Source organism: Mastomys coucha, unplaced genomic scaffold (genome assembly GCF_008632895.1).
Source record: "Mastomys coucha isolate ucsf_1 unplaced genomic scaffold, UCSF_Mcou_1 pScaffold18, whole genome shotgun sequence".
Lineage (NCBI taxonomy): Eukaryota > Metazoa > Chordata > Mammalia > Rodentia > Muridae > Mastomys > Mastomys coucha.
Genome location: NW_022196900.1, coordinates 90,503,749 through 90,514,043, shown reverse-complemented (window position 1 = coordinate 90,514,043; position 10,295 = coordinate 90,503,749). Strand labels below are relative to the sequence as shown.

The 10,295-nt window shown below is 43.6% G+C and overlaps 1 protein-coding gene across 1 annotated transcript in view; it reads left to right on the top strand.

The window, feature by feature from the left end:
• Nucleotides 1-10,295, top strand: part of Cep85 (centrosomal protein 85) — a 38,945-nt gene that overhangs the window by 1,960 nt on the left and 26,690 nt on the right. Inside the window, exons 2-3 of the mRNA XM_031379002.1 lie at nt 5,164-5,234; nt 9,703-9,855. Coding sequence (XP_031234862.1) covers nt 5,180-5,234; nt 9,703-9,855 — 208 coding nt within the window. The 5' untranslated portion in view covers nt 5,164-5,179. The remainder of the gene's footprint in view (nt 1-5,163; nt 5,235-9,702; nt 9,856-10,295) is intronic.

The following is a 10,295-nucleotide window of genomic DNA, read 5'->3' as shown; positions in this document are numbered from 1 at the left end:
CCATGTGGTTGCTGGGATTTGAACTCAGGACCTCTGGAAGAGCAGTCGGTGCTCTTAACTGCTGAGCCTTCTCTCCAGCCCTTTTTTAAAACTTTTCACTGATTCTTTGTGAGTTTCACACCATGGACCCCAGTCTTACTCATCTCCCTGTCCCCTTGTATCCACCCTTCACTCTCGAAACCCCACCAAATAAAACACACACACACACACTCCAACAACAAAGCACAAAAAACATGTCATCGTGGAAGCTGTAGTATGCCCCAGTGTGTCCCACAGTGTCCCTCTGTCCACATATCATCACTAGCAAATGTTCATTGCAGTGAGTCATTAGTCTGGTTCGAGACATCCTTGGCTTCTGTGACACCATTACTATTGGATCCTCATTGGGACTCCTCCCAGTTATCTTGCTGCTGCCTTATGTTGTGGAGATCCTGCAGCTTTGGATCAGCAGGACTGCCCTTTCATGTATCCCAACCATTTGCAGATGATACAAATTTTGGGATGGGCCAACTCAGTGCCTTGGATCTGGGCCTGGCTGGTAGCTGAGTTGGTCAGCCCCCTGGCTTTCCCTTATCCTCACCACCAGGGTGAGTTCTGCAGCACTGCTCTGGCTAGGTCACCCAATGCCACTATCAGCAGGAGTCAGGTCAGCACTCCCTCTCTTATGACCCCAGGGCCAGTTTTCCCCAACTGCTGCAGATGGTGAGGGGTAAGGGAGGGAGAACATCATCCCACCCCCATCCCACCTCACAGTAGATGATGAATCATGGAGCCAGCTCTCTATCTGTGTCCTTGAGGATGGTTCATCTGCTGCTTCTCAATAGCCCAGTACTACTTTGTTGCCCAGGTGAGGCACAGGGCCTGCTTTCTGGCTCTCATGACCTCTCCCCAGCTGCCTCTGGGGACTGAGGGGGTGAGGGGACAGAGAGCATCCCCTCCCCCACCCAGGCTACCTCACAGCAGAGGGGTGCCTGGTCTAGCTCACCTGTGCCCCCTCCATCAGGGCCGTCTTTACTGTGCTGCCCAGATAAAGTGCACGGCTTGCTCTCTGGAGTATTGCAGCTCTCAAGGGGCAGGGTCAAGGGGCAGCTCTCATCACTCCAGAGCCAATTTTCCCAACTGTCTCAGGAGGTGAGGTATGCCACCCCACACTAGACAAGTGGTGGGACTGGCTCAGCTGCTCCCCCCATCAGAGCCAGCACTACTGTGCTGCTTAAGCAAGATGAAGGAGCCACTCCTAAGTGTGGCAGGCAGCAAGGGCCAGGGCCAGCTTACCCCCTCTAATGACCCTGGGACCAGCTCTCCTGACTGCCATAGGAAGTAAGAGCCAGGGCCAGCTTACCCCCTCTAATGACCCTGGGACCAGCTCTTCTGACTGCCTTAGGAAGTGAGGGCCAGGGCCAGCTTACCCCCTCTAATGACCCTGGGACCAGCTCTCCTGATTGCCATAGGAAGTAAGAGCCAGGGCCAGCTTACCCCCTCTAATGACCCTGGGACCAGCTCTTCTGACTGCCTTAGGAAGTGAGGGCCAGGGCCAGCTTACCCCCTCTAATGACCCTGGGACCAGCTCTTCTGACTGCCTTAGGAAGTAAGGGGCAAGGAGGGGAAGGCATCACCCCTGCATCCATTGTCACCTCACGGCAGACGTGGGTCAGGGCCAGCTCTTGCTCACCTGTGCCCCTGCCACCAAGGTTAGCTCTTATGTGCTGTCCAGGCAAGGTTCAGGGCCTGTTCTCCTGAGTGCTACCGAGGGGGTAAGGCTAGCCTTCCTGAGTTCATGATCCTGTGACATATGACTGACAGAAGTGTGGTGGCAGGAAGAGTGAAAGTCACCTCTGTGCCCATGCAGCCTCACAGCAGATCTGCTCTCTGAGTGGTGACACTAGTGAGAGATGGGGCAAGTTCTCCAGAGCCTTGCTTCCAGTGAGGGGTGGGAACAGTTACACTAGCCACTGACATCACATACTCCCTGGCTGCTGGCCCAGGCAGGGATATCCAATAGCGATACTTTCAAAACCAAAACTAAAAAAACCTTGAAATACTAAGTGACATGATAACCCAAGCCTCTAATCCCAGAGATAGAGGCAGGCCAACTTCCACCACATATGGAGTTCAAGGCTAGCTAGAGCTACATAAGACATGTCTCAAAACAAAACAATATATGGGTGTGTGTATGTGTGTGCAGAAATTGTTGTGCGTGCCTGTAATCAGCCTTTTGTCTCTGCCTTCAGTGATCTTCAGTAGTTCTCAACCTGTGGGTCACAACCTCTTTTTTGGGGGGAGGTCAGGGTTGAATGACTCTTTCACAGGGTTTACATAACGTATTTATATTGTGATTCATAATAGCAAAATTATAGTTATGAAGTAGCAATAAAAATAATCTTAGCTGGGCAGTGGTGGTACATGCCTTTAATCCCAGCACTTGGGAGTTAGAGGCAGGCAGATTTCTGAGTTTGAGGCCAGCCTGGTCTACAGAGTGAGTTCCAGGACAGCCAGGGCTGCACAGAGAAACCCTGTCTCGAAAAACCAAAATCATCATCATCATCATCATCATCTTATGGTTGGGGGGGTGACCAAAACATGAGGAACTGTATTAAAGGGTCGTAACATTAAGAAGGTTGAGAGCCACTGCTCAGGAGTATGGTTCTGAAGGCAGAGACTGAAGGGTCACTGTAAGTTTAAGGTTAGCCTGATTTACATAAGAGCCCAAAGGAAAAAAACAAAACCCTGAAATACACTTGGCATTTGTTTTATGTAAACATTGTAGTTTTTGAGAGGACTGTGATTGCATGTGTATTATGTTATACACTAACATAAATTCATTGGTTTTTAATATGTTCCATTGTAGAATGTAACCCCTAAATATTTGATCACCCTGAAAAGAAAGATTATATGTATGAACAGTTACTCTCTATTTCCTGCCTGTGCAGTTAGCTGTTCTAGACATTTCATATGACTGAGACCATGCAAAATGTGGCCACTGGTGTTTGGCCTCATTTAGCTTGATGTTGTTTAGGTAACGTGTGCAGGTACAGGGGCCATTGATCAGCCTCAGACATTGTTCCTCAGGTGTTATCGGCTTGTTGAGACAGGCTTTCAGTCAGACCCCTATAGGCTCCCTGATCTCTGTGAGCCTTCAGGAATTCTGGTCAGTTGATTCTGTGGGCTGTGTTCTTGTTGTATCCCTAAACCTTCTGGTTCCTTCTATTCATCTCCTCTTCCTCCGGGATCTCTAGTTCTCTGGTTTGGCTAGACTGCCTGGCCAGCAAGCCCCTGGGACCCTGGTCAGTGCTGCCTTATCACTAGGGTTACAGGCAGGTATCTGCTTCTGCATGTGTAGCGCTAGCTGTTCTGGAATTCATTCTGTAGACCAGACTTGTCCAAACTCTCAGATCCAACTGTGTCTAGGATCAAAGGCATGAGCCACTACCACCTAGCCCCTACAAATTTTTTTTAATTTTAATTTTATGTATATGTGTGTGGTATGTGCATGTGAGGTGTGAGTGCAGCTGCCCATGAAGTTCAGAAGAAGGGATTGGGTCCCCTGGAGCTGGAGTTACAGTGTGATACGACCTTCCTGACATGGGTGCTTAGAACAAGAGTAGGACACTGACTTAACCACTGAGCCGACTTTCCAGCCCCTTTTTGTTTGTTTTTTTGAGATGTGATCTTGTTATGTATTTCCCAGGTTATGTATTTCTTGAACTTTTTGTAGTATCCAGCAGTTTTTCTCTCAGCCTCTTGAGTAGTTGGGACTACATGTGTGTGTCACCATGCCCCTGTTTAGTTTATTTTGTTTTTTGGGGGGGTTTTTTGAGACAAGGTCTCTCTGTGTAGCCTTGGTGGTCCTGGAACTCACTGTATATAGGTCAGGCTGGCTTCGAACTCACAGAGATGCCTCCACCTCTGCCTCTTCATGCTGGGATTAAGGGTGTTTATGTATGGGTGTTTTGTCTAGATAGTTTTTTGTGTGCCATATGTGTACCTACTGCTTGCCACCGGAGACCTGAAAGAAAGTGTTGAATTCCTAAAGTTATAAGTAGTTGTGAGCCACCCAGGGAATACTGGGAATCAAACTTTTGTCCTCTAGAACAGCTGGTGCTCTTAACCGCTAAGCAGTCTCTCTAGCCTTAAAGCACTCTGCTGTGTAAAATATGGGAGATGATTGAGTAGTGTGCTTCTTTCTGTAAGATAGGCATTTGTTTCTTTTCTTGCTTGTTGTATACTAATACACTAGCCTGAACTCCTGACTGCTAGAAGGAAAGCCCTATTGTTTTTAGCTTTCTAGTCCCTGGGACATCTGGTTAGTGTGCTACCTGTATCTTCGAGTCATATTTGAGGCAGTGCTCCTTAGCTAAATTCTACTTTTGTGTAACATATTTTCCCAACCATGTTTATTTGTAAATCCTTTATAACATCAGTTTATCATTTTTAGCTTCTCCATCAGTAGCAAATTGAAGGGAGTATGTTCTCTTTGAAGCTCTATACCCCTTATTTGACCTATGCATCTCTTTACCTGGATCCCTTGTAATATCCCCTTTTCTTTTTTCCTGTTTTTGTTTTGTTTTGTTGGAGGCAGTCTCATGTTGCACAGATTTGTGGTAATTCTTCTGTCTCAACTTCCCAAATGTAGGATTATGGGTATGCAGTACCACACCTGGCTGTAATATCTTTATAATAAGATCATAATTTATTTTTCTAAACAGGGTATATAGTTCTGATTGATCTGGGTTCATTATGTAAACCACGCTGGCCTTGAATTTTTGGTAATTCTCCTGCTTCTGCCTCTTGAGTGCTGAAATTTTAGATGTGTTCCATCATGCCTGATCTAAACTATTAAAGATTCCTTGAGTTCTGTAAACCATTCTAGCAAGTAAGCTCTAGGAGGAAGTCATGGGACTGTTGATTTGTAGCTAGTTGATAAAGCTGGGGATTAGGATAGCATTGGAAGCTGGGTGGTTGGAACACCCCAACACACGCATGTGCACACAGTCTGATGTCAGAGCATATTGTTAGAGTTAGGAGGAAACTGAATTTATTTATTCTTATATCAAGATTATTGGTGGGTTTTGTTTTGTTCTAGTTTCATCTAATGGGGACAGAGATACATAATTTTTACAAAGATACTAAAAAATTTTGACTGGTTACTCTTTCATTCTGCAGTTGTCTCAGGTAACTGATGGCCATGCAAGAAAAATACCCAAATGACAGGTCTCCTCATGCTACTTCACCAGGTGAGTAGTCTCCGATATTAAATTTTGACTTCTCCTAGTGTGTGTGTGTGTGTGTGTGTGTGTGTGTGTGTGTGTACAGGTATGCTGTCTTGTGCATGTGGAGACCAGAGGTTAGCTTCTTTGTCTATAAGACATAGTTCTGAGTGAAATAGGGGAGGGACAGCTTGAATCACTGTGTTCTACTCGTGTGCTGCTCCACAAAGATTGGAATTCTTGGATGCCCACCATCTCTTGTATCAAGAGAGCTGGGAATTTATCTCTAGAATGAATTGACAAGCTTTTGAAAGCTCAATAGATACACACTGTAGGTATATGAAGTATGTGTATGCTAAATGCACATACAAATATATTGAGAGGGATTTAGTTACGGAAGCAAATTTCAGATCAGAATAGTAATTTTTTGAGATATAATAGTGTTGTGTTTTCTTTTTTTTTTTTACATATTTGTCAGAAATGACATTTTTTTATTCAACTTTAACTACATAAATGCTTTTTTTTTTAAAGATTTATTTATTATTATACATAAGTACACTGTAGCTATCTTCATATGCGCCAGAAGAGGGCGTCAGATCTTCTTACAGGTGGTTGTGAGCTATCAGGTAATTGCTGGGATTTGAACTCAGGACCTTTGGAAAAGCAGTCAGTGTTCTTATCCACTGAGCCATCTCACCAGCCCCGCAAATGCTTTTTAACTTCAGAGTCTCACAGTACCTGGCTCATGGTAGACTCTGGTACATTTGTATCTTCTTAGATTTGCTATCCCTTCCTTCTTTCTTTCCCTCCCTTTTTCTTTCCTTCTTTTTTTTTTTTTTTTTTTTTTTTTTTTTTTTGAGACAGGGTTTCTCTGTATAGCCCTGGCTGTCCTGGAACTCACTCTGTAGACCAGGCTGGCCTCGAACTCAGAAATCCACCTGCCTCTGCCTCCCAATCTTTCCTTCATTTTTATTTGTGTATGTGTTTGTGTGCGCACGCACGCATGCGTGTGCAGGTGCAGGAGCCATGGAGATCAGATAGCAACTCTCAAGAGTTGTTCTCTCTGTCACCTTGTGGGATCTGGGCATCAAACTCATGTTGCCATGGTTATGCCTAAGTGCTTCTACTCCTGAGCCTTTTTGTTGGGCATCTTGCTTCTCACACACAGTAGGCATCATGATAAGCATCTGGATAGCTTCAGGATTCCTTCAGTAGTTATTGAATACTTGCCATGTGCCCTGAACTGTCTTATAGGTAAATTACAATTTTAAAGTTATGCAGGATAGCAATTCCTAACAAAGTTTCCTGCCTTTTTTGTTGTCTGCAGTAGCATTTCTTTTAGATTAATAATGGTTTTTACAGCAACCCAAGCACATACACACAAAGGGGGGTTATTAGTTTGGTTTTGGTTTTGTTGGCTTGGCAGGGATGATGAGGTCCTGAGGCCTGGCTGACCAGGAGTTCCTGTATAGACCAGTCTGGTCTTAGACTTGGAGCAGTCACTCTGTGCCACCACACCTAGCTCTACAGAAGCTGCTGGTAGCTTTATGCTTAAGACTGGATCTCATGTATACCCCAGGCTGGTCTGAAACTCCATTTGTAGCCAAGGATGACCTTGAAATCCTGGTCCTCCTGCCTTCATCTTCCAAGTGCTAGGATTATAAGTATGAGGTAGCACACCTAGCTATAAAAATATAGTGTAAGTAACTCAAATGGCACACTCACAGAATACACATTAAAATACGTCAGATAAACTGGGCGTGGTGGTACAATTTTAATCCCAGCACTCTGGAGGCAGAGGCAGATGAATCTCTGCGTTCAAGTCTAGACTGGTCTACAAAGCACATTCTAGGCCAGCCAAGGATACACAGAGAAACCTTGCCTATAAAACTATATAAATAAATAATTTGAGTGTGTATAGAGCAGGCATATTTTTTCAAATCAGAGTATAATTCAAACCGTAAGAGTCCTTAGAGAAAGACTGCGTTCAGGAGAAACTAAGAGTATGCACTGCAAGTAGGAGGAGGTGAGAGAAAAATGGTGAACATAGTAGACGCCCTAAGCTTGACAGAATAAGGCATTTGCCTGCTTCAAATAGTCTGTAGAACCATATTTACCAATTTCAGCTTAAACTTTGGCACCTAAGTTATATGGCAGATAAGTAGCTGCTGATGCATTTGTTTATGTGGATCTTCAGATACAACCTAGGAAATCCACAGTGGTTTAAAAAATAATATAACTGTAAGCTGATTGTGATGGTGTATCACACATGCAGCTCTTGGGAGACAGGTGGGTTGCAGGTCAAGGTCATCCCTCCCCCCAGGGTTATATGTGCATCCTGAACCCACCTAAATAAAAGAGAAATAATATATTTAGTTTATTTTCTTTTAGTGTTGCTAAACTTTGAATCCTGAGCTTTGTAGATGCAAGCTCTTCCACTGAGCTACAAAGAAAGAAAAAAATGAACAAATAAAGGAATGATTTTTAAACAAGCACATACAGGTGGTACCTGTGACACCTGCAGTACTACACTTGAGGTCAAGAGTTTGACAGCATAGGTGACATTGTCTGAAAAACAAAAATAGTTTGGATTTAAGTCTTTCTAGAACTTGCTTTATTTTTTTCTTACATGTTTGTTTTGTAGACAAGAACTTACTGTGAGTTCAGGCTGGACTCAAACCTGGGAACAACTTCTTGACTTGAATTCCTAGATGCTGAGATTTTAAAGACTTTTTAAAATTAAGTGTATGTGGGATATGTACAAATGTCACAGAGTACAAATGAGTACAAATGTCAGACCAGGCCAAAAGAGGATGCTGGATCACCCTAGAGCTGAAGTCACAGGTAGTTCTGAGCCATCAGAGTAGGTGCTGGGAACTGAACTTAGATCCTCATCGAGAGCAGTATGTGCTTTTAACCACTGAGCCATTTCTATGACATGTTAATTTTTTAAAAATCCTAATCTAACTTGCCTAATATAGGCAAATTGCCATGAGTTTGAAACCAACCTGTGTTACAGAGTGATAACCATATCTCAAGAAAACAGAACATGCCTTTAATCCCAGAATTCTGGAAACAGAGACAGGCTGATCTCTGTAAGTTTGAGACCAGCCTAGTTGACATACAAAGCAAGTGCCAGGCTAACCTAGGCTTCATTTTAACATCATGTCTCAAAAACCAAAACAAACTACAATAGTAAAGTAAAACTAAACAACAAAAGTAAATTATGGGGGGCTGGAGAGATGGCTCAGTGGGTAAGAGCACTGACTGCTCTTCTGAAGGTCCTGAGTTCAAATCCCAGCAACCACATGGTGGCTCATAACCATCCATAATGAGATCTGACGCCCTCTTCTGGAGTGACTGAAGACAGCTACAGTGTACTTAATATATAATAAATAAATAAATCTTTTTTTAAAAAGTAGCCAGGCAGTGGTGGCGCGTGCCTTTAATCCCAGCAGTTGGGAAGCAGAGGCAGGTGGATTTCTGAGTTCGAGGCCAGCCTGGTCTACAGAGTGAGTTCCAGGACAGCCAGGGCTACACAGAGAAACCCTGTCTCAAAAAAACAAAAAAAAAGGTGCTGGAGAGATGGCTCAGTGGGTAAGAGCACTGACAGCTCTTCTGAAGGTCCTAAGTTCAAATCCCAGCAACCACATGGTGGCTCATAACCAACCATAATGAGATTTGATGCCCTCTTCTGGTGTGTCTGAAGACAGCTACAGTGTACTTATGTGTAATAATAAATAAATCTTTTTTTAAAAAAAAGGTAAATTAAGAAGCTCATAGTAGCTGAAATGGAGCTAAGAATAAGAACGGTGTGGTCTGCTGCTGTTTTACAGGCTTAATCTTGTTTGCTGTGTACATAGCCATTACAAAATAAGCCCCTGGGGTTTTCTATGTGCTGCTTTGTTAGCAGTCAACCTGCTTGGAATGTTTTATTGCTGATTTTGTTTTGTTTTGTTTTGGTTTGGTTTTGGTTTTTCAAGACAGGGTTTCTCTGTGTAGCCCTGGCAGTCCTAGAACTCACTCTGTAGACCAGGCTGGCCTCGAAATCAAAAATCCTCCTGCTTCTGCCTCCCAAGTGCTGGGATTAAAGGTGTGCGCCACCACCGCCTGGCGGCTGATTATGTTTTCAAGAACTGCATTGCAGTATAGTGCGTGCTTAGAGCATGGCTCTATTGTGAGTCTTTCTATGTTGCTATGATAAGATTTTATATGTCAGTAGGTATAACTGAGGTAGAATGTAGCTCTAGGTGTTTAATTGATTACTAAAGTAAATGTTCTTGTCATACAGGGCCAATAATACACCTGGATTAAGCACCAACTCTTTGAAAACAACCTATCTTGAGAAACCTTGAGCTTCAACAATGTGGCTAGTCAGTTAAGGGATTACATGTGAAGTCGCCTGATAAAAATTTACTGACCTTACACCTCAAAAGTGCTTAATTAAATTTCACCAGCTGGCTCCCACTGAAGGGAAAATTGCCTCTTGTTACAGGTCCCAATGGGATTCAAAAAGGCAGTTCTCTGGGAACTGAGTGGCAGACGCCAGTTATCTCAGAGGCCTTTCGGAGCCGCTTCAGCCGCTGCTCAAGCATCGCTGACAGTGGGGACACAGCCATTGGAACATCATGCTCAGACCTTGCAGAGGGTAAGTTTGACTCCCACTTTGACTGCCATCATCCATTTGAATTCTACACATATTGTCATTTACAGAATGATCGTAAGGACAGGCTATTCAGTCATGGTATCTGAATAACCATAAATAATCTCAAGTGTACTGCTTTCTTTTTTTTTTTCCTTTAAGATTTATTTATTTATTATGTACAGTGTTGTGCCTGCATGCCTGAAGAGGGCACCAGATCTCATTGTAGATGGTTGTGAGCCACCATGTAGTTGGTGGGATTTGAACTCAGGACCTCCAGAAGAATAGTCAGTGCTCTCAAACTCTGAGCCATCTATCTCTTCAGTCCAAGCTTCCTTCCTTCCTTTCTTCCTTCTTTCCTTCCTTTCTTTCCTTCTTTCTTTCTTTTTTCCTTTCTTTTCCAAGCTTTTTTTTTGTTGTTGTTTTTTGGTTTTTTTTTGTTTTTT